The sequence below is a fragment of the Gorilla gorilla genome, chromosome 8, assembly GCF_029281585.2.
Source record: "Gorilla gorilla gorilla isolate KB3781 chromosome 8, NHGRI_mGorGor1-v2.1_pri, whole genome shotgun sequence".
NCBI lineage: Eukaryota > Metazoa > Chordata > Mammalia > Primates > Hominidae > Gorilla > Gorilla gorilla.
In genome coordinates, this window is record NC_073232.2 from 25,989,695 (window position 1) to 26,014,287 (window position 24,593).

Sequence of the window (24,593 nt, forward strand, 5' to 3'; positions counted from 1 at the left end):
CTATCCCCCACCCCCTCCCCTTGGAGGCCTCCAAGGCCGAATTCAGCTGCTGGACAATGCTGTCAAGGCTGAATACCATGAACCGATTAGAGACAGGGCAACTGTGGCCATTTCTTTATTTCCAGGGTGGGGCCCTCTTTGAGGACCCGCATAAAAGGCCCTGCAATGTTACTTTGTCTCATGTCTACGTGGCCATGTTCAGAAAGAGCCCACAGATAAAACCTCGCTGTAGATCCGTTTTCTTAAAGCCAATAGAAGGTTTATGTCGTTCACAAAGAAGCATATTTTGTAAATGCGTTTGTGTATGAACTGGGGAAATGAATGAAGTGTGTAGGAACTCTTCCTCAGAAGCAGTGCTCAGGAAATGATGTCGCTGCCAAGTTTGAACTCTCTGCTTGGTGTTTGGAGATCGTACTGCACAGTTTAGAAAAGAGTCCAGTGGGGAGGGTGGGGCAGGGGGAAGGGATTGCAAGGTGATAGGATTCTGAGGAAAAGAGGCTAGGAGTTTAAAGCCACTTGACCTGGCCAGGGCAGGAAGAGCAACTCCAGGGCCAGCGTTAGGGGGGCTATCCTGAGCCCTCCACCTGATTCTGAGATATCCCTTGTGGGGCTGTGCAGGGAGAAGCCTTTCTAATTACTTTCCTTCTGATATGTTACACACACTCACACAAATGCATTTAAGAATGTTATGACCAGCTCAGTGGCTCATGCCTGTAATCCCAGCATTTTGAGAGGCCAAAGCTAGCAAATTGCTTAGCTCAGGAGTTTGAGACCAGCCTGGAAAACAGAGAAACCCTATCTCTACAAAAAATACAAAAGTTAACTGGGTGAAGTGGTGCACCCCTGTAGTCCCAGCTACTCAAGAGGATGAGGTGGGAGGATCACCTTATCAAAAGGCTGAGGCTGCAGTGAGCTGAGATCGCGCCACTGCACTCTAGCCTGGGAAATAGAATGACACCTTGTCTCAAAATAAAAATTACAATTACACTTGAGCATTGAGAGTAATTTTTACATTTGTTTAGCCGCATGGCTGTAGAGTCCCTGCCCGTGTGTGGTGTGTGTGTGTGTGTGTGTGTGTGTGTGTGTGTGTGTGTGTGTGTGTGTGGTGTGTGTCTCTTGAGCACTGAGAGTAATTTTTACATTTATTTAGTCGCGTGGCTGTAGAGTCCCTCCCCGTGTGTGTGTGTGTGTGGTGTGTGTGTCTGTGTCTTGAGCATTGAGAGTAATTTTTAAATTTATTTTGGCCCCATGGCTGCAGAATCCCTGCCCGTGTGTGTGTGTGTGTGTGTGTGTGTGTGTGTGTGTGTGTGCTTAGCCACATTATATGCTTAGCTCTGCAGCCACCTTGGCAGCGCTGTTTCTCTTCGACTCAGTTCCATCCTCTTGACTTCTCAGGTCCCTCGGGCTCTCCCTGCTCCCTCCTATCACAGGGTCTTTCTTCTACCTGGAATCCTTTTCCTTATCCTGCTTGCCTAGTTAACTCCTGCTTATTTTTTAGGTTTTGGTTCAGAGGTCTCATTTGCATGGAGATCATCCCTGACCTCCTGCTGGGCCCAAGTCAGATGCCCTGTGTGTGCCCGCTTGGCACTACTCATGGTTTTGATTTTCTATTTATTTAAGTGTGTTTTTGCGTGATGTCTGCTTCTCCCACCTAGCCTAGCTCTGTAGAGTAGAAACCAGGCCTGCTGGTCTGAGTCACTCTGTGTCCCCCGTCTCAGCACAGTACCTGGCACAAAAGACATCCTTAGTGTCTGTGGAATGAACAAATGCGTGAATGATACATCATGATTTACGTCTTGCATTTACCTCCAATGGATCAAAAATGGCGGGACCTCTCCCATGGAAGAGCTCGCCCTCTCTGTGGGCTCCCCTTCTCAGGTTATCTCAAACTAAAGACCTACTTCAGATGCAGAGTATTGAACTCTGTGTACCTGTGGCATTGCATACCTGTAGAATATGATAGTCAATTTTGCACAGATCTAAATGACTAAAAATTCCTTTCCAGAAGTTTCCTCCCAAGTATAATTTACATATTGTGAGCAGCACAGAGTTAAAAAACAATTTTATATTTCAGTTCTGGTCCCAGCTGGCAACATTTTGTTGCATAACTCCAGCTCCGAGTTTCCAGCAACTGGGAGAAAGTTTTGAAATAGTAAACAGGAAAGCAGAATAGACAGAGGGTGCCTTTGACTCTCCCAAAGGAAGACAGATTCCAAGTAGAACTGGTAGAAAAAAATGTTCCCAACATAAAACTCAGAGATTTCACCAGAATATTCAGCACGTTGGCTGGAAGAGCCCATTGATACAGTAATCTGGGCACAGCCTGCCATGACCGTTCAATCAAGCTCCTTAGAGTGGCCTTGGGTTAGTAAGGCTAGAACAGCCTGGAGGGGAGAGGAAGCAGCCACTTAGGAGGAAGTAATCAGCAAAATCACTGCCCTCCCAAACTCTCCATCCTGACTGTACGGATGAATCACTTGAGGAGCATTTAGAAATTAGCAATAGTCAGGGCCCCACTGCAGACCAATTGAATCCTGTCTCTGGATATTGGAACCCAGGCATGGGCACTTTTTAAAACTCCCAGGCAATTCCAATGGTGCATCTAGGACTGAGAACACTCTCCAGGGCCCTGAGCCCAGGCTTCCTGGTTAACATTTCTTACCTTCTACACTTCTGTCCCTGGGGGAAAGTTCTCTCTGCTTTAGATCTTGCTATTATCCTACTGTCATTAAAACAAACAGTACAATGTGCCCTTTCAACATCTCAGAAGGATTCTCCAGTCTCTACGGATACTGTCTTTCTACCATCTCATTTCTCCAGTCTCAACACTTGCTCTCACCTTGTTCCTCAGAGCAGTCCATAGAGCAGCACCAGCAGCATTACCCAGGAGCTTGTTAGAAATGCAGATTCATGGGCCTTGCCCCAGACCCCATCCTCTATCCAACAAGATCCCCAGGGTTCATGTGCACAGGAGCATCTGGGTAGCACGTATGCTCTGGAGAATGCCCCAGCCCTTGAAATTCTGGGCCATTTCCCAGGATTCTCCTGACCTTTCTGTCTCTTTTCACACTGTCTCTAGTTAGAATCATGTGTTTCAGGATCATGGAATACTACAGATCATCTGTATTATAGAGATGAATCAATCCAATCCCTGCATTTAACGGATCCATGAGTTGACTTAGGTTGAATCTACCCACTTGGGCCAGGTGCAGTGGCTCACACCTGTAATCCCATCACTTTGGGAGGCCAAGGCAGGAGGATTGCTTGAGCTCAGAAGTTCAAGATCAGACTGGGCAACACAGCAAGACCTCAACTCTACTAAAAAAAAAAAATGCCAGGTGCAGTGGTACACACCTGTAGTCTCAGCTACTCAAGAGGCTGAGGTGAGAGAATCACTTAAGCCTCAGAGCTCAAGGCTCCAGTGAGCTATGATCAGATCACTGCACTCCAGTTCGGATGACAGAGCGAGAGCCTATCTCGATAAATAAATAAATAAATAAATATCTACTCACTTGATGAAGAGGAAGGTCCAGAACTTCTACAAGCTTAATTATCACAACTCATTTACTTTGGGAATTCCTAATGTACGTTTCAAGCTGCAAGTAGCTCTGTGGATGACCACTGACTATTTTTAAATACTGAAAGCCCCACACATATTTTAAAAGACATACACTCAGAGCCCAGTTTATAATCTCAGAACGCCTAGCACTCTTAAGTGTATAATAGGGCTATTCAGTTATAAGTAGGTCTGACATTCCTATAATGAGTGCACCAGAATGTGAACAATGTTAAGAGTCAACCACTGCACACATTCACGTGTGCTCAGCTAGAGCTCAGCCCTGATTTTGACAGCAGGGCCACAGCTTAGATGTCTATGCTTGATTCCTGGTATAATCTTGGAACTCCACTTCTCTTTCCAGTTGATTGAAATACACCAATGAGCTCTAGCATCATGGTTGAGAACTACTGCTATGAGACCCACAAGCACTACATGTTCCAGGGCTAGATCACTCCAAGACAGTAGTGTCTCTGGAATTTATTCCTTCTGGTGGGTTCTTGGTCTCGCTGACTTCAAGAATGAAACCATGGACCCTCACAGTGAGTGTTACAGTTCTTAAAGATGGTGTGTCCGGAGTTTGTTCAGATGTTCAGATGTGTCCACAGTTTCATCCTTCCAGTGGGTTTGTGGTCTCACTGACTTTAGGAGTGAAGCTGCAGACCTTCACCATGAGTGTTACGGCCCTTAAAGGTAGTACGGAGTTGTTTGTTCCTCCCGGTGGGTTCGTGGTCTTGCTGACTTCAGGAATGAAGCCGCAGACCTTCACAGTGAGTGTTACAGCTCATAAAGGTAGTGTGAACCCAAAGAGTGAGCAGCAGCAAGATTTATTGTGAAGAGTGAGAGAACAAAGCTTCCACAGCGTGGAAGGGGACCCGAGCAGGTTGCCGCTGCTAGCTCGGGTGGCCAGCTTTTATTCCCTTATTTGGCCCTGCCCATGTCCTGCTGATTGGTCCATTTTACAGAGCACTGATTGGTCCATTTTACAGAGTGCAGATTGGTCCGTTTTTACAGAGTGCTGATCGGTGCGTTTACAAACCTTTAATTAGACACAGAGCGCAGATTGGTGTGTTTTTACAAAGTGCTGATTGGTGCATTTACAAACCTTTAGCTAGACACAGAGTGCTGATTGGCGCATTTACAAACCTTTAGCTAGACAGAAAAGTTCTCCAAGTCCCCACCTGACCCAGAAGCTCAGCTGGCTTCACCTCTTAATCCCCCCTCTAAACAGGACACCCCAAATGCTGCTGGGAATTGGGTGATGACCACTCTAGCTACTTCCCACTGGATAGGGGCAAAGAAGGGGCCCTGCAGTTGTAGTGTCCTCCAGAGGGGAACTCTTTAGGCCAGTGAAAGGGCCAGTGGGTCGGTCCAGGGGTCCTTGATAGAAGCTGTTAGTTGAGCTCATTTGGGGTTCCATTTGTAAGACCATCTGTAGCTTGATGGCCTTGATTCTAGAGGAAACAAATTTGACAAGGAGGTTAAAAATACAGGGCCCGAAGGCAAGTAATAGCAAGATGGCTGCCATGGGACCTAGAAAGGGGAGAAGGCATGTTGCCCAACTCCAGAGGTTGGTTTGAAAGGCGTTGTCTGATATGAGAAGCCTTTTCCTGTAAATGCTGGGTGGCATCTCGTACTATCCCTTACTGGTTAGTGTAAAAGCAACACTCTTTCCCAAAGAAGGTGCAAAGTCCTCCTTTCTCCGCAGTGAGGAGGGTCTAGGCCTCAGCAGTTTCGGAGAGTCACTGCTGCCAAAGAGTCTATTTGGGATTGTAGTTACTATCCTTACTGGACAGATTTGGTTATTTCTTGCAAACTGTCTGAGAAATGCTTTGAGAGTGTGTGGTAGTAGGATAATGCATGTTACACTGTTAACTTTTAGCAAACTCTACATTAGTAGAAAACCTTGTAAATTTGGGATTTTAATTTTTCTTTGCTATTAATAAAACCTCATTCCATCCATATTAACTTAGAATTGGTATAGATGGCTCCTTCCTGATTCTGTAAGTACTTTAAGATTTGGCTGAGTGAAAACAACTTGCACATTTGAGCAGACCAATTATTAGGCAATTTTCCTAACTCTGCTTCTATAAGAGTTTCCTGAATACCCATTGTGTCTTTTTCCTTAATCACCTGGGAGGAACCATCTATATCCTGTCCTGAAGGGAGTTCCTCCTATGTCTGGTGGGACCTTTGTATGGTAATTAAGATTTAGATCCTGTTAGGAAACTTGCTGGGTTAAGGATGTTTGCTAGGAATGCTACAGGTTGTCAGTGGCCTCAGTGCTTTCAGGTTATGCCCTTGTTTACACTGACAACAAGGTGGTATTGGAGTGTTACAGAGTTACAGAGAAGACCTTCAATTATCTATTATAGGTTTTAAATTTACCCTGGCTTTTAAAGGAATAGGGTACACTGTTTTTTCTTTACTACTTCTATATCTTTCCCTCTCTTTGACTCCTTTGTCTCTTCCTCTCTTTCCTTCTCTGACTTTGTCTGTCTCTTCCTCTCTCTCTCTCTGACTTTCTCTCTGTCTCTTCCTGTCTCCTTCTTTTGACTTCCTATCTTTCTCTTTCTCTCTCTGTCTCTCTGTCTCTTCTTCTCTCTCACTCTCTGACTTTCTCTCTGTCTCTTCCTCTCTGTCTCCTTCTTTCTTTCTCTTTCTGACTCCCTCTTTGTCTCTCTCTTCCTCTCTCTGTCTCTCTGTCTGACTTTCTGTCTCTTTCTTTCCTTTCTGCTGGTCTTTCCCTGCCTCTGCCAGCCACTTATGCTGCTGTTCTCCTCTCTCCTTCCCCTTTTTGATGGCTTCAGCAGTGTAAGACTGCCACCTCCTTGGGTTTTGGCACTGAGTACAATAACTCCATGATTTCCTTGTGGTATTTAATGGGGGTTCCCCCAGAGGTTAGGAACTCCCTTTCTTTCCATATTGCAGCACGGGCATGTAGGATTAGATAAGCATACTTGCTATCTGTATACACATTTATTCTTTTTCCGTTTCCCAGTTCTAAGGCTCAAGTAAGTGCCACTAGTTCTGCTAACTAGTTGCTGGTCCCTGGGGGAAGAGGCTTACTTCAGTACGGTTACATCACTAACTATGGCACAACCTGCCTTTCGTATCCCATTTTCCACAAATGAACTTTCATCAGTATATAGGTTAAGGTCAGGATTAGCTAAGGGGACTTGTAAAAGATCATCTCAGGCTGCATAAATCTGGACTATAATTTGTTGGCAGTCATGCTCAATCGGTTCCCCATCCTCTGGGAGAAAAGTGGCAGGGTTGAGGGCCATGCACATACGTATCTGAAGCACTGGTCCCTCAAGGAGTAGCACCTGGTATCTAAGTAGGCGGTTGTCTGATAGCCATAAACTTCCTTTGGCACCTAGTATGCCATTTACATCATGAGTAGTCCAGACAGTGAGATCCTTTCCTTGTATTATTTTGGTAGCCTCTGACTATTGCTACTATATCAATTTTCTTACTTAGGTATGCCACTGGTTGTGGGGTTGTCCCATGAGTCTAAGGACCCCAAGAGCTATTCCTGCTCTCTCTGTGATGTATAAAGAAAAGTTTTGTCCTGTGGGAAAGCTTAAAGCTGGAGCTTTTACTAGGGCCTGCTTTAAGGTTTTGAAGGCTGTTTCTGCCCCTGGTTCCCATTCTACTAGATGAGTATTTGCCCTCTGGGTCTCCTTGATTAGAGTATAGAGGGGCCTGGCTATCTCCTTGTATCTGGGGATCCACAGTCAGCAAAAGCCGATGATTCCAAGGAACCCCCGCAACTGTTTTAATGTCTTAGGGTGAGCATAATCCAGTGTAGGCTGCTTTCGTTCCTTGCTGAGGGCCCTGGTTCCTCTGGCTAAGATTAGGCCTAGATATTTGGCCTGCTGTAGGCAAAGCTGGGTCTTTGACCTAGATGCCTTGTACCCTTGATTAGCTAGAAATTTCAAGAGATCTAGAGTCGCCTGCTGGGATGAGGCTTCCAAACAGGTAGCCAAAAGTAAATCATCCACATATTGAAGGACCAGAGTGCCTGGACTTGAGAAGTTACCTAGATCTTGGGCCAGTGCCTAAGCAAACAGATGAGGGCTATCCCTAAACCCTTGGGGCACAACTATCCATGTAAGTTGGGACGTGTGGTCTGTGGGATCCTCAAAGGCAAAGAGAAACTGGGAGTCAGAGTGCAGGAGAATACAGAAGAAGGCATCCTTGAGGTCCAGAACAGCAAACCAATCTGCCTCCCTTGGCATTTGAGAGAGCAGGGTACAGGGGTTCAGTACAACTGGACATAGAGGAACCACCTCATTGATGAGTCCAAGATCCTGCACTAGTCTCCAATGACCTTTCGACTATTGTACTCCTAGAATTGGGGTGTTGCAGGGACTGCTGCATTTCCTTACTAAGCCTTGAGCTTTTAAATGTTTAACAATATCCTGTAATCCTTTATGAGCTTCAGGCCTTGAGGGATATTGCCTTTGATAAGGAAAAGTGGTGGGGTCTTTTAGCCTGATTTGGACTGGGTGGGCATTTTTTACCCTTCCAAATTGTCCTTCCAGTGTCCAGACTCCAGGGTTGATTCCCTCCTCAAGTAGGGGAAAACAAATGGGTAAATTGTTCCCCATATTCATGTAGATAATAGCTCCAGCTTTGGCTAATATATCCCTCCCTAAAAAGGGTGTGGGACTTTCAGGCATAACAAGAAGGCATGTGAAAAGAGCAAAGTCTCCCAATTACAACTGGGGAGGTAGGAGAAATACCTGGTTACAGGATGTCCCAGTTTTCCTTGGATGGTAACGGACCTTGAGGACAGTCATCCAGGACAAGAGATTAACACTGAGAAGGCCATGCCAGTGTCCAGGAGGAAGTCAATTTCCTGGCCCTCAATGGTTAAATGTACCCAGGGCTCAATGAGGGTCATAACATGAGCTGGCACTTGCCCCAGGCACCCTCAGTCCTGTTGTTGGATCATCTGGCTGGGGACTTCTGGCCCAGAGAACCACTGCACTCTGGGGCAGTGCACCTTCCAGTGATTGCCTCAGCATAGTGGACATGGACAAGGGGGCGGCTTGTTTCTCACTGGACAATCTTTTTTAAAGTGTCCTTGTAAACTACACTGATAACAAGCCCTCCCAGGTGATTGGCCTGCTCCATTTTTTGTCCTTTCTGAACCACCAAGGTTTGTTTGTCTGAGGACCATGACTAAGGCTGTGGCCTTTCTCTGATCTCACTTTTCCTTTTGGGTCTGTTCCTCTTGGTCCCTATGATAGAACACTGAGGTTACCAGGTTTAATAATGCCTCCAGATTTTGTTCAGGGCCCAGGGCTCGCTTCTGGAGCCTTCTCCTGATATCTGCAGCTGATTGGGTAATAAATTTATCTTTTAGGATCAATTGACCCTCAAGTGAGTTGGGTGACAGGTGAGTATATTTTCTTAAGGCCTCCCATAGCCGCTCGAGGAAGGCAGAAGGATTTTCTTCCTTTCCCTGAGTTATGGTGGACATCATTGAATAATTCATGGGCTTTTTCCTAATTCTCCTCAGTCCTTCTAGAGCACAGGTCATTGGATGTTTACAACTCCAGTCCCCATAATCTGAGTCGAGGTCCCAGTGGGGATCCATACTGGGGAAGGCTTTTTGACCAGTAGGGAATTTGTCCCTTTCTTCAGCTGTCATCCTATCATTTACTTCACTAAGACACCAGGTATCTCCAAACTCTTGGGCTGCAGCTAAAGCCGCATTCTTTTCATTAAAGGCCAGGGTTTGATCTAACAATAGCAAGATATCTCTTCAAGTGAGATCAAAGGTTTGCCCTAGACCCTGTAGGACATCTATGTACCTATCAGAATCATCTGAAAACTTACCCAGGTCTGCATTGATCTGCTTTAAATCAGAGAGGGAGAAGGGGACATGTACCTGGGTTGGGCCAAATTCTCCTCTCCCTACAGCTTTAAGGGTACATAACCAATATCCCGGGGGTTTTTGTGGTCCCTTGGAGATTTCTTTGCTTATTTCCTTCTGGGTGGGGGAGATTAGAGGAGGCTTATCATTAATAGGGAGCGGAGCTATAGGGAGGCTAGGATATGGGGGTAAGCTGAAAGGTCCTCCTGTGGGATGTAAATTGCAAGCTTTGCATAGTTGTGTATTCACCTTCAATGAAAAGAAAGCTTGGACATAAGGTATTTCACTCCATTTGCCTTCCCTCTTACAGAAAAGGCCAAGCTGCAGGATAGTATTGTAATTTATACTTCCCTCAGGTGGCCATTTATCCCCATCAGAGAGAGAATATTGGGGCCAGGCCATAGTGCAGAAAAAAGTGAGCCACCTCTTTTTCAGGGTTTGTGGGTCAAATTGGTCCCAATGGCTTAGGACACATTTCAAGGGTGAGCCTGTTGATGCCTGAGTGTTTCCCATCTGAAAGACAAAACTGCCCATGGTTTTGGTTTGTTTTGTTTCTCCCTCTGCCCAAGAACCCACAACAGTCCCTGGACCCTGCTGATCGGAATAGTTGCACTCACCAACGCAGCAGCAGAAACACTAGTTTTCCTCCTAGACCACAAGGAGGACTGAGGAAGGTCAGATTTAGTGGCCCGTACCAATGTATTCTCCAAAACCTGCACCCTTGCCTGTCCTCCTAGACCACAAGGAGGACCAAGAAAAATTGGATTTAGTGGCCCTTACTGACACATTCTCGAAAACCTGTTAGAGTCCTAAGCATTCTCTTGTTAGTACTGGGACCTAACCCACATCGTATAAAGGTGTTATGCCCCAAAAATGAAGCAGAGGGCCATATCCTGAGGAAGGGAAGGGATCTCCAGAGTTGGAAGAGTGATGCCTTTTGTCCTCACTTATATGAATAGGAAGGATACAATTTCTGATGCTACCCATATCCTAGCTTCAGGAATAGCTTTTGATAGGCCTGCTTGTCTGAGGAGGGATCCTAAAATTCCAGATAGTACCCCCTACAATGGGGCTTTGGGCAAAAATTATGTCTTTCTGATTGGTGAGCCCAGGTGCCTAAAGAAGGTAACAGAGTCCTGGAGTTTATACTAGAAATCATTCTTACAGGAGAACCTAGAAAAGCAACAGAGACAGGGAGTGGTTTTTAGAAGCGGGACTAGCCTCAGAGAAGAGAGGCGAGAGGAAATTTGTCTGACAGGCATTAGGACCCAGGAGGCAAGGGTCAGGATAGATAGGATAGATGGGCAAGTCTTGCTTGGGTGACATGACTTTGAGAGTTCTACTCATGGCTGCAGGGTCAACCAACTTGTTGTTGGGACCCCAGAGCTGAATGGCTTTCCTCTCTGTCAACCCTCAGCTCAGCCCAGAAGTACAGGAAAAGCGGAAGCTGGTTCCAGGCCAACCAACGCTCCCAACTCCGAAGAGTTGGGGGTTGTTACAGAGCCATTTCCCAGAAAGCCTGACACCCATGTCTTTAGTCCGGCGGCCATGCTAGTCACTTTTAACTGGCCGACAGGTGCCCAGTATATAGCCCCCAAATTCTAAGGAAAAATAGGACAGAATAGCAAGCGAAAGGGGTCCAATGGTACTCACCGCTTGGTGATTGTCCCATCTGGGTCACCAAAATGTGTCCGGAATTTATTCCTTCCAGTGGGTTCTTGGTCTCGCTGACTTCAAGAATGAAGCTGCGGACCCTCGTGGTGAGTGTTATAGTTCTTAAAGATGGTGTGTCCGGATTTTGTCTGTTCAGATGTTCAGATGCGTCTGCAGTTTTTTCCTTCTTGTGGGTTCATGGTCTCGCTGACTTCAGGAATGAAGCCGCAGACCTTCGCAGTGAGTGCTACAGCTCATTAAGGTAGTGTGGACCCAAAGAGTGAGCAGCAGCAAGATTCATTGTGAAGAGTGAAAGAACAAAGCTTCCACAGTGTGGAAGGGGACCCAAGTGGGTTGCCGCTGCTGGCTAGGGTGGCCAGCTTTTATTCCTTTATTTGGCCCCGCCCACGTCCTGCTGATTGGTCCATTTTACAGAGCACTGATTGGTCCATTTTACAGAGCACTGATTCATACATTTTATAGAGCACTGATTGGTCCGTTTTTACAGACTGCTGATTGGTACATTTACAAACCTTTAGCTAGACACAGAGCGCTGATTGGTGGGTTTTTACAGAGTGCTGATTGGTGCATTTACAAACCTTTAGCTAGACACAGAGCGCTGATTGGTGCATTTACAAACCTTTAGCTAGACAGAAAAGTTCTCCAAGTCCCCACCTGACCCAGAAGCTCAGCCGGCTTCACCTCTCAGTAGTTTCCAAACTTTAATCACCAGGGAGACCAGTTAAGACACAGATTATTGGGCTCCACTTCAAAGTTTGTGATTCTGTAGGCCTGGGATGGGGCCCAAGAATTTGAATTTCTAACAGGTTCCAGGTAATGCTGATGCTGCTCTCTAGGGACCACATTTTGGGAACCACTGCTCTGGGGCTCTCCACTTGCAGATTGGCCCACCTGAGATTTGAAGACATTTCAGATCTCTTGTTAAAGAAGACCTTTCATCTTCAGAGGAATGATGATCCCTACCTGCTTCCTGAACCACCAATTCGTAGGTGGGATCCAGATGTGCCCCTTCCTGTTTGACAAGTACAACATATGCCCCTGGCTTTGTGCATCGCAGCTTAAATTCTCCTCCTCTCAAGCCAACCCTACCCCTTCCTTTTCCCCATCCCTGTCTTTCATTCTTTCTAGTCTATCCCTACCCTTTCTCTGCTTAACGTCAAGGTGAGCCTTAAGTCTCATTCTATTCCATTGCACCTGAGATACTCCCACCCCAACTTGCAGTTAGCTTGCTATACCCAGGTTCAACTCTTCATCCCTAGAAACTTCATTCTGCTTCTTTATCTAAGGCAATTTATTACTACACCTACAATTAACCAAATTCTTTCCACTTTGATGTCACTTCCTCTCTTAATCCTAACAGACTTAACTCTCCAAGTTCCATCAATGTCTAAGTATATTTCTTAAACCCTTGCATGAGATGACTACCTGGGTTCCATTATTTGTTCATGGTATTGTTTCTAAGTTTGGAACTGAAAAAGAAAAAATTCTTGGCCAAATAGCAACTGCAAATACAACTGAGATCAGCACCTAGCTTACCGTAAACAAACCACTGCATCTGAAATCCTTTCTCACGGCGGCCAACCCCATCTGTAAGGAGCAGCACTTGAAGCTTGGAGCTTGTAGTACTCCCTGGAGGGGGCAGGTCTACTCCACAGTAGCGTCCCATCCGCCGTGGTCCATCATAGAGCTGAAATTGAAGAGAAACTTTCCCATATAAAAACACATGGTTTGTGGGATGGAAAAATCCAAGTCTACACAAGTAGCAAAAGCTGTTCCTTGGTTCAAAAGTTAGAGGTAAATCTGCTGAGGTGGATTGAGTACACAGAACTCAACATAAGAATTAAAAATCGATAATTGCATAGAGAGGGTATTAGAGATGGATCTGATTCCTAAGCCCAATAAATTTGGAAACCCAACTAGTAACTTTTGGTTTTATGTCAACCTAGCAAGTCCAAAGTATAATTCAGGCTCAGAATACGGAAATCGTAGGCATTCACATATTAACAACACATAGTGGGGCTCAATGAATAGCAGCTATTATAATTGTAAGATATAATTTAAAAATATTTTTAAATGTTTATGGGTACATATTAGGTGTATATATTTATAGGGTACATGAGATACTTTGACACAGGCATGCAATGTATAATAATCACATCATAGAAAATGGGGTAGCCATCCCCTCAAGAGGTAATTTTTAAAATAAATGCTACCTGTAAAATAATCAGACATTTTAGAAATATATGAAAAAGGAAAATACAAACATTGATTCGACTAAAGACAAACACTGTTAATATTTCATTAAATCCAAAAATTTCTCTTGATACTTTTTTCATTTGTATATATGTGTAATATACCTATTTGTGCAGGTGTATATATGTGTTTATACATTTGAGCTATGTATTTAATTGTGTTTCTTGTTTTTCATTGAACATATCACTTAATTGTGTAAACCTTGGCGTAAAATGCCACAAATATAATGTATTTATATTATAATTCTATTGTTGTTTCATTTAAGGTATTTCCAATCTTTTGCTGATATAAATAGCTGTTTGATACTTCAAATGTTTCTTTTAAAAGATTCCTAGAAAGGGAATAACAAACAGTATAATCATATGGCTCTTTACAAAATATTATTAAATTTCTTACCAGAAAGTTTATACCAACCTGTCCTCCCACAAGCAGTTAACAGAGGTGTTTCTTTCAGTGGAGCTTTGTCAATTATGATGACGACCATGTTTTAAACTAGTACTGACAGTGAAAAATTGCCTTTTTGTAATTGTCTTAATTTGTGTTATTTTAATTACTTTGACATTGAAGGATGTTTTTTCATGTTTAGGGGCATTTAGATTTCTTCTCTTGTAAATTGTTTACTGATGTCTTCGCCCATTTTTCCATTGAGGTATTTATACATCTTCAAAGAGAAATGGAGGGTGCAAGGTTGTGTCCCCTTAACCTACCTCATTTAATGATTTTATCAGCTGTATATCTCCAAACTGAAAAATAGAAATTAAAAAACACAAAAATCTCTCTACTATATCTCTTCACTTGAGAAAGATAATGGCAATCCAACAAGACTGGCTTCCTCAGGACTAAGGCCATTACATTTTCACCTAATCGCCTTCATGTTCCCTTTAAACACTTTGTTCAAGTTACCCTTGGGATAAGCTGCCCATGACAACGAAACATAAAATACCTGGTAATGGACTCATGGATTTCCTCGAGGATTCCCTTGGAGAGTACATCTACTTAAGAGTATGTGTGAGTGTCTGTGTGTTTGCATGTGTCCGTGCATAAATGTATAATCTGGATTCAATGAATTCCAGACTGATCAAATTATTTTCATTGAAAAAAATGTTATGACATGAAATATTGTTTGAAACATATTGATTTGAGTGTGGAGAACTTTACCACCAAATGTTACAAAGCACCTCCATGGAGCCGCCCCTAATCCCTGCAGTCAGGCATAAATTAGTCTGCCTTTGAAAGCCCTTAGCTTTTCATCTGTGCTTCTTTTGTGGAAATGGTCACATCCCCAGGCATTCTTGTTATGGGCTTGTGTGTCTTACCTCCCCTACTGATTGTGAGTCGCCTTAAAGCACAGACCACCTCTGGCCTTCCCCTCACTGCCCAGAGCAGGGCTTTGATAAAGGCAGGTTCCCCATGCACCTCCAATGAATGAACGCAGTGATTTCCCCCGCCAGCTGTATTTATTCTACTTAGGACCCAATCTGCACGATTATTTGCACTCTGTACAGTTAGATAGGTAGTAGTGCCATACAATCCTCAATTTCAACAGGCTCCTCTTAGACCATAAAGGATTTGGACCCTTTGTGCCACTCCGTAGAAGGGAGAACCAGGTGAGGGCCTTGTTTAAGGTTATGATAAATCGCAGATTTTTAAACCTTGGCGTGTCTCGCTGAGTTCTCAAATCGGCTGCTCATCATAAGTGCTTGTGAGATTTCAGGGAAGGTCAGCAGATATTTTTAAAAAGACAAGCTCAGAAGCCTATTATGTCATTCACCCCAAAGCACTAAACCTAAGCATTTTAAGCAAATGAATAAAGATGAGTTTTATTTTTCAGGCTTACTGCTGTAGCTTCCTTTTTTTCTGTTTTTCGTACTGCTGCTTTGAATGTGTATATTTATTATCAAGTTTCTCATATTCTACACATTTATCAGAAGCCTCCCCTATAATGAATAGGGGAGAATGAGAGAAGAATAAAGCAACAGAAAATGAAGAGGGAAACGAAACGGAACAGAAGCTTTTCACCTTAGCGTTCAGTCCCACCCTCTCATGCAGGCGGAGAAACTGGAGGGCGAGAGGCCAACCTTGCAGTCTGTGCTTCTAAATCCCTGCTTCCCTGCAGGAGATTCATCTCAGCTTTAGAGTTTTTCTTAATTCTAGGGCATGAAGTACAGTTCTAAACTAATTAGCACAGAAACAAACATACTGCTCCCAAGTAGTGGAGTAATTAGCAAGCAAATGCTCTACCATCTTTCACTCCCCAAATCTTAACCTTTGGATTGTAATTTAGTGACCAAAGCATAAATTATTTCATTTCTGTCAGGCCTCTGAGCCCAGGCTAAGTCATCATAACCCTTATCCAACAAAACAGAAGGTAAGATTTCTCCATAACTATAATCACCCTAAGCTCGATGTGTCTTATGGAATACTAGGTCGCAACATGTTGCGGAATCATATTTCAATTCTGCACAAGGTCATGAACAGCGTAGCATTTTTGCCTGTCAGCTCTGTAAGGTTAAGAGACGTGGCATTTTCACGTGACTTAAAGAGATTTTTTTTTTCCTTCCTTCTGGATGGGATTACGCATTGAAGGAGACCCCTGGATCTCAGCTGTTCAGTGGTCTTTAATAACACATTGTAAAAGTACTGGGTGGGGGTGGAGGGGCTAGGCAGTAGGTTTCGGGGGCAACACTGATGAATGACAATTAGTTTCTTTTTGCCTTTGAGGGGGAGAAAATTATGCATTAAAATAAGCATCAAATAGACATTTATGAAAATGCTTAAATATAATGTCCAATCAAGTAATAAATGTGTAGAATGTCTCGAAAAGGAAAAAAAAAAACTCATACCTCGTTTTTTAAAGTTTGCCGTTAATAAAATCAGGTTTTTTGTTTATATTCACACAGATGGGTAACGTCACCTCTACAATTCATTCCCGCGCAAATTGACCACCCAAAACCACACAAAAAGGAACAGTCATTTTTCAAAGTATACAAATACAGGTTACCACGGAAACCCGTCTCACTGATTCTGATTCTGTTTTCAGAGCAGAATGTTAACCACAGGACATTCCAGCTGTGACTCATTGCAACTACTGACAAGCACGCTGGAGCGGCCCTGCTTTTAGAGAGCCTGAAGATCTACTCAGAGTGAACAATACTTGAAGTTCTAATTGAGTTACAGAAAGGAAACTAGTAAAAACTAAGAAAGATTGCGATTCTCACCTTGAATATGCAGATCTAATTTCTATAACTGTGTTTAGAGGTATTTTTCTAAATTACTAAAATAATGCTTACATTTTCAAATTGGCCATTAAATATATCTTCAGATGTGGAGATGTGTATATTACAAAACCTTCCTCTGTGAAATCTTTTGTTATTCTCTTAAAGAGATTATTCATTTAGGATTTTCGTGGCTTAGGTCCCCCCACCCCCACCCTACCCCCAAATATCTCAACTCCTCTTGACACACTCAGAGAGGAAGGAAATCTCTTGCCTTAGCCATAGTTACCAGTTTCTACTTCCTTTGTGCGGGTTTGATAATTTGGCACACGGTTTACAATACCATTAGTGAATTCAGACTCCAGTTGCAGTAGGAAGTGATCCGTGGACTTCTAAATAGGAAGGACCCATAACAAAGGGGAGGATATAACACTAAAGACACCAAGTGTGGTCAATCACTGATAGAGATCCAATTTTTTTGTAAGATTGAGGGTACTTAGGAGTCACTGAAAGTCAAGTTCTAAGTGAGCAGAGACGCAGACATCCCACCTGTCCCCTCAGTAGAAATCAACTTTATGAACTGCAGGATCTCCAAGAACAAAAATATGTCTTTCAAGTGCCTTGCTTGCTAAATTGTTTTATGGCTAAAAATTTAAAACTGTAATAAATTAAAATTACAAGTAATTATCTTATATATATGAGCTTGGGATGTAGAGATTAACTTTTTTTCTTAACTATTCTTTTGTTTGTTTGAGACAGGATCTTGCTCTGTTGCACAGGCTGGAGTGCAGTGGTGCAATAAGGTTAACTGTAGCCTCACCCTCCCAGGCTCAAGCAATCCTCCTGCCTAAGCCTCCTGATGGCTGAAACTACAGGCATGCAGTACCATGCCCAGCTACTTTTTTTGTATTTTTTGTAGAGACAGAGTTTCGCCATGTTGCCCAGGCTGGTCTCGAACTCCTGGGCTCAAGCAATCTGCCCACCTCGGCTTCCCAAAGAGCTGAGATTACAAGTGTGAGCCACCATGCCCAGCCCCAAACTCATTTTAGAATCACAGTGAATGACAATTAAAACTCAGCCCTTTCTGTTTTAGATTGACATCTAATTCATACTGTTTGTAAATGTTGTTTCTTTTATTTCCTGGAAGGTCTTCTGGAAGAAAATTCTTTTTTATAGGAGATCAATTTTAAGAATTAATTAAATATAGTTCATGTAGAAAAAGCAACTCAAGAGTTTCTTTAGGATGATATCATTAAAACATGGAGAAACTTCTGGAGAATAATTTGGTCCATTTCCAATTATAAATCTTTGCAAATTCCATAAAACCTCTATTCTTTAGAGCTTAATATGTAATTGAAATAATTCATCTGCTGTGAGGAGAAATTTTGGGTGTAGTAGACAATCCCCTACTCTTTCTATAGAATAAAAATTCTACTCAATGAAAAGATGATCGTTCAATTTTTGAGAACTATACTCAATGAGTTTATAGAGTGGCATTTTGAAGTCAGTGTCACTAATAGAAGATTATATTTCAATCACAAGCAGGAAAGCAATTTTATTGTAGAATGTACTAGACTAATGTCAATGTGGCCAGAGCCAGGCTCTGTGTTCATAGCCCAGCTCTAAAATTTAGAGAACACAATTTTGTGAAAATTATTGAACTTCTTCAAGCTAAAATACCTTTATCTATAAATCTGGCACCATAATGGTACTTATCTCATAATATTGTTGCCAACAGCAAATGAGATAAACCACGTAAAAGGTTTGCTATGAGGCCTGGCATGTGGAATGTGCTCAAATTGTTACTCTAACTCTTTGTCAGAGGCAAAGGGAATCAACATTTTTTTCCAGAGAAACCACCCAAAATAGCTATGAGAAAAGAAAGATGTTGGGGATTAGAGAACAGGAGCTGACTCACATAAAAGAGTTCACAGAAATCGTCACTGGTAGGGCAGATGGGGAAGTGATGAATTCAGTGAGGAGGTGGAGGCCAATCCTTGCAGTGTGTTGCTATGACAACCTGGGCATTGTGGAGACTGAGGCATCCCGGACAGCCATGCAGAAACCAAGGCGAATCATCCTGTGTGGGGTGGAGATAAGCATGCTGTGTGTGTGGAAGGGATTGCGGGAGGACAGATCATGCAGGGGACAGCAGCAAAGAGAGTTAGGAAACCAGAGGCTGTTAAGGCTGCCACGGTGAGGTGGATAGAGTCCACTGGCAAGCAAAGTGGCTCTCATGCTAAAAGTGAGAAGCATTTCTTCCTGTTGCAGCCTCCCTTCCCCTTTGGGTCCTACCCAGCCCTGTAGTTCCTGCTGCTGAATCACTGGAGATTCAGAAGGATGGGACCTAGGGAATTCTCAGGGCATCTGCTCAGATGTTCCCCACCCCAAACAACCACCACAGCAGGATCTGTGGAGAGGCCTCATTAGGGTGATCGTTAAAAATGTTGTTGCTGAGGTTTGCACTCACATCTCCTGGAAAAACTTGGAACTTTATCCAAGTTTAGGTTACTTTAAATTTGAAGGGCTTTGAAATGTTCCTGTAACAACAGTAGAAATTGCAAAACAAGAATCACAGAGGCTGGGTGTGGTGGCTCACGCCTGTAATCCCAGCCCTTAGGGAAGCCGAAGCGGGTGATCACCTGAGGCCAGGAGTTAAAGACCAGCCTGGGCAACGTGGCAAAACCCTGTCTCTACTAAAAATACAAAAAATTAGCCGGGTGTGGTGGCGTACGCCTGTAGTCCCAGCTACTTGGAAGACTGAGGCAGGAGAATCACTTGAACCCCAGGAGGTGGAGCTTGCAGTGAGCCGAGATCGCACCACTGCACTCCAGCCTGGGAAACAGAGCAAGATTCTCTCTCAAAAATAAATAAATAAATAAATAAATAATAAGAATCACGGAGGAGATACAGCGCTTCCATTGTGGATAAGCAAAGCCCAAGGGGGCAAATGCAAAATCAAATCATGGTGGATAAATGAGGCAAATGTAGAGAAAGGCTGATAAGCAGAGCATGGTTGATCCCAGCGGACTCCAAGATGGCCCTTGGGAGGCTAAGTCCCCTCCATAAGGCACATGGCCACTCATAGCATGCTCCCTGACATAGGCACAGAAAAAGCCGCCTTGCCATGTGCTGACAGGGTGGGGCAGGAAATATGAAATATCATCTAAAAGTAACAATTACTCATAATGTTGGGCTTTGCATGAGAGCAAAAAACCCATCGAAAGACCACATTTTGAGTTACTTGGTGTCACCCTGAGTTACAGGTCTGTCTCATATAAAAACCAGCGTTTCCTTTCTATGTGGTGGCTAGTTGCTGTCTGCTCTTACTAGTGAATTTACATTTTTATTTCTGCTTTCTATATATTACTCCTATTAGAAGCCACAATTTGGGTCTTTTTATTTTTTAAATCATTGTCCAATCATGGGTGTGGGAAAACATTTAACTACAAAGATATTTATCTCAGAACTGTTTCTAATGGTGAAGATTTGAAAAGATTCTAAGTGTTTCACAACAGGAATTGGCGGCTGTATTGTGATGATGGGATGTGCAATGTTGAAAATGACATAATAAATAACATGGGGAAATAGTCACAAGCTATTGCTAGGTGAAAAAAGTCATTAAGGGTTAGTATGTACTGAATAATCTCCTTCGAATATTAAAATAAAATAAATATACAATGAGCGATGACAGGAAATCAATACCACCAAACATTAGTAATAGTGATATAATTTAGGATTTTTTAATCTAGCTTTTTCTGCATTTTCCCAATTTCCTATAATGACTATAAATTCCTTTGTGACCTGATAAATTTATTTTTAAAGCAATATCTTTGGGGACCTATTGACATGGCAGTAGAGATATGCATTAGTAATGCTTCTCCAATCTCAGAATTTCATACCATTTTAGACTGTCAAATAAACACCTGGCCTACTAAAAATATTATATTGTCTATCTCCATAATCTTTTCTTAAGTATCTCAAGGTTATATGTAAAAATTAATCCACTGAAATGTTACCATGTAAGGTAATCTGCTCCAGCATTAATTTAAAATCATATTTTGCCTATAATGCTTCCTTTTATCATAACTAGATTTTTATTATTAATTAGGCTAATTATTTACAAAAAATTATTTCTTTATTTCCATGATGTGACTATCACGCATTGCATGCCTGTATCAAAACACACCATGTACCCCATAATATATACACCTATTAATTACCCACAAAAATTAAAAATTTTAAAAATAATAATGTCTTCAGATGTTCAGGGACTGATGGTTTCATGTAAACATATGTTTTGATAGTCACTGATGGAGCAAGGGCTCCTAAATCCCTCCCTAGTGGTAAGTGAAATGCTTTGAAACCTAAGCATACTCTCCTGTGTATACATGAAAATTTAATTCCATAAACCTCAGCCTTCCCTCTGCCAATTGTCCTGCTACAGTAAAACACTAAACATTTATTATTATTATTATTATTATTATTATTATTATTATGCCTCTTAAAATTCTCACCACCTGCTGCAGATGGTCTCAGGAACAGAGAAGAACCTGGTTCATAGAACAACGTGAAATCACAGACCTTTGAGCTGGAAGAAGCCAGAGGACTGCCATCCGGGCTCTCCCTGAAGACAGTGAGAGCAGGACAAGAAAGTCTATTAAATAAAGAGCCTGCCGGGTGCGGTGGTTCACGCCTGTAATCCCAGCACTTTGGGAGGCCGAAGTGGGTGGATCACGTGAGGCCAGGAGCCCGAGACCACACTGGCCATCAAGGCGAAACCCTGTCTCTACTAAAAATACAAAAATTCGCCAGGCGTGGTGGTGGGCGCATGTAATCCCAGCTACTCAGGAGGCTGAGGGAGGAGAATGACTTGAATCTGGGAGGCGGAGGTTGCAGTGAACTGAGAATACAACACTGCACTCAAGCCTGGGCAACAGAGTGAGACTCTGTCTCAAAAAAAAATAAAGAAAGAAAGAAAAAATAATAAATAAATAAATAAAGAGCCAATGTAGGAACTGCAGGGTAAAGATGTGTTTAAACAAAATTCTGTAATGTTGCCATTGGAAATCTTTCCCATTTTAAAAAGCAGAAAGTCAACATAGTTAACTGAAATCCACAACTGTGATTACCAGTGTTTAAAATTTAGCATTTTGCTCAATGCATGCTTATTCATACCATGAGCCTGTCTCATAGTGGAAGAGACCTTTCGGTTGCCCTGCCTTTGGCCAGTCTGAGGAGCAGAGCAACCTGAGGTCAACCAGGAAAGGCAGTGTGCATAGGACAATTCAAGTTCTGAGCATCTAATGGAATTTTTACTGCTTCAGGGTAGTTCAGAAATTATTTTAAGTTTGATTATTATTCATCCTAATTCTGTCCTTCATGTTTGAAGAGAGGAAACACGCAGAGTTTCTTTTGAATCTGAGAGTAGAGGCTCTTTTGAAGGTTGGAATGTTTGGTTCATTAACTGCTGCAAATTAATGCAATCATACGAAAATCCTTCATTGTGAAAGATGGTCAGAAAAGATCAGCATTTCTTTTTAAGGAAAGGGATTCTGATCACACTGAAATAACATTTCTTCTTTCAATTTTTTATAACTAAAAAATCACATTTTACTCAGGCAATCTTAAAACCAAAATTTCTTCTAAAATGCCTCATGCTAAACTCAACGACACTACAAAGCATCTGGCTTCACTAACTAATGGATATACTTCATTCTAAACTTTTTTTGAATCCAGGTATCATGCTTAGTACGGTGCTAGACTCATATCTGGTATCAAGTTATAAATTGAAATGTTTGGTAAACTCTTCCCAGCTTTTAGGCATGTTTTTGAATAGCAGCTGAACTTAGAATTGTAATAGCTTATCTCTAAGCTCTAAGCAAAATGCACAAGTCCCAGAAGCAAACTTCCTCTGACAGACAGTTCCAGGAAGCATGACTCATCTGCCCAGGAAGCGTTGGCGGTGGAGCCATAATCAAAGTCGGCTCAGATCCACAGCTGCTCAGACAAAATCTCATCTGCTTCTCTGCATCTCGCCAACTGGAAAACAGGATTTTATCTACAATCCCAGTGGCTTTTGTAGGAAAACTGGGAGGCAGGAGAAGCAGCACTGCTTTCAACACAGTGGGGCCAATTGATGTTAATTACAACAGGGAAGGCTGCTCTGGAAACCACAGATTTATTTACCTCAAAATGCTATAGAGCAAGGGCCCCAGTACTGGTGGCATTAAACTCTCATAGGAGCATGAACCCTATTGTGAACTGCACATGCGAGGAATCTAGGTTGCATGCTCCTTATGAGAATCGAATGCCTGATAATCTGTCATTGTTTCCCATCACCCCCCAGTGGTACTGTCTAATGAAGGAAACCAAGCTCAGGGCTCCCACTGATTCTACATGATGGTGACTTGTATAATTATTTCACTATATATTACAATGTAAGAATAATGGAAATAAAATGCACAATAAATACAATGCACTTGAATCATCCTGAAACCACCCTCCCACCCCACCCCTGGTCCGTGGAAAAACTGTCTTCCACAAAAACAGTCCCTGGTGCCAAAAAGATTGGGGTCTCCTGTTTCAGAGCGCAAAAAAATAATCCATGAGACTATGTTTATGTTAAAATAACCATAGATAATATGTATTAGCACTTATTCCATGCTGGTCATTATTCTAATTTAAAAATCCTAGCAGCTCTGTAATGCAGGTAGTATTGTTATCTTCATTTTAGAGTTCTGGAAACCGAGGTAGGTAGAGGTTTAGTAATTTAATATTTTGAAAGGCATCAACTACTCAAGAAGAATTTTTCCTATTTCCTTCAGTGGCAATTCTTTTCTTAAGAATAAGCATTGTTGGTCGGGCATGGTGGCTCATGCCTGTAATCCCTGCACTTTGGGAAGCTGAGGTGTGTGGATCACCTGAGGTCAGGAGTTCGAGACCAGCCTGACCAACATGGTGAAACCCCATTTCTACTAAAAATACAAAAATTAGCCAGGTGTGGTGGTGGGTGCCTGTGGCCCCAGCTACTCGGGAGGCTGAGGCAGGAGAATCATTGGAACCCGGGAGGCACAGGTTGCAGTGAGCCAAGATTACGCCACTGCACTCCAGCCTGGGCGACAGAGTAAGACTCTGTCTCAAAAATAAAATAAAATAAAATAAGAGTTGTTAAACTCCAGGATACAGCAAGTCTTTATTCTCTGTAATAATAGAGAGTAACCAAAACAATTTTTAAAATGATAGGGACAATACGAACACTCCTGTTAGTCACTGAAATTAAAATTTTTTTCATTATTTTTCTTAACGGAGATTTGAGTAAAATAAGTGGACAAAAATTGTTGGTTTTATCATTTGTCATTTATCCTTGGTGAGACGTGTCAAAATGCATTAACCATGCAGGCTGCAGGCAGAAAACAAGAGGAAAATTAAATGTCTTGAGAAATGAATCATTAATTATATCTCAACCTAAAGAATTGAAGACTCTCTATTTGTGAATTTCTCTACACCTTACTGAGGTGTTTCTCTTACATCAGCATCAGTGCAAATAATAACAGTGAACATTTATAGATTTGTTCGCTATTTGCCAGACTTTGTTTTGGCTCTTTACATACATGGATTCATTGACTCCTATTACTCCGTTTTACAGAAGGGGAAAGTGAGGCACATACACACTAAGGAACTTGCCCAAGGTCACCTAGCTACTAAGTAGTGGAGTTTGGGTTTAAACTTCATTCTGAAGTTACCTGCTTCACTCTGAAGCAGGTACAGAGACTACCAATTTAGCACATTCTATCATATGTCTGGGTGCCTAGAAGACATTCTCTTGCGAATGAGTGCTAGCGGACTTACTACATCTTTGTCATTAGCATCCCATGGTAGTCACCAGATAGAAGAGTGCTGGCTGAGGCAGTTCTAATTCCAGTGACTCCCCTCTAGAACAATAGAAAGCACAGTGCCTGGAGCTGTTTTCAATAGGGAGCTAAAGACTGGCATTTACCTTTAA

The 24,593-nt window shown here is 42.6% G+C and overlaps 1 protein-coding gene across 1 annotated transcript in view; it reads right to left on the reverse strand.

Moving 5' to 3' along the window:
• Positions 1-24,593, reverse strand: part of CUBN (cubilin) — a 309,428-nt gene that overhangs the window by 185,563 nt on the left and 99,272 nt on the right. The window contains exon 28 of the mRNA XM_031015408.3: positions 12,657-12,807. Within this exon, the coding sequence (XP_030871268.3) occupies positions 12,657-12,807 (151 nt within the window). The remainder of the gene's footprint in view (positions 1-12,656; positions 12,808-24,593) is intronic.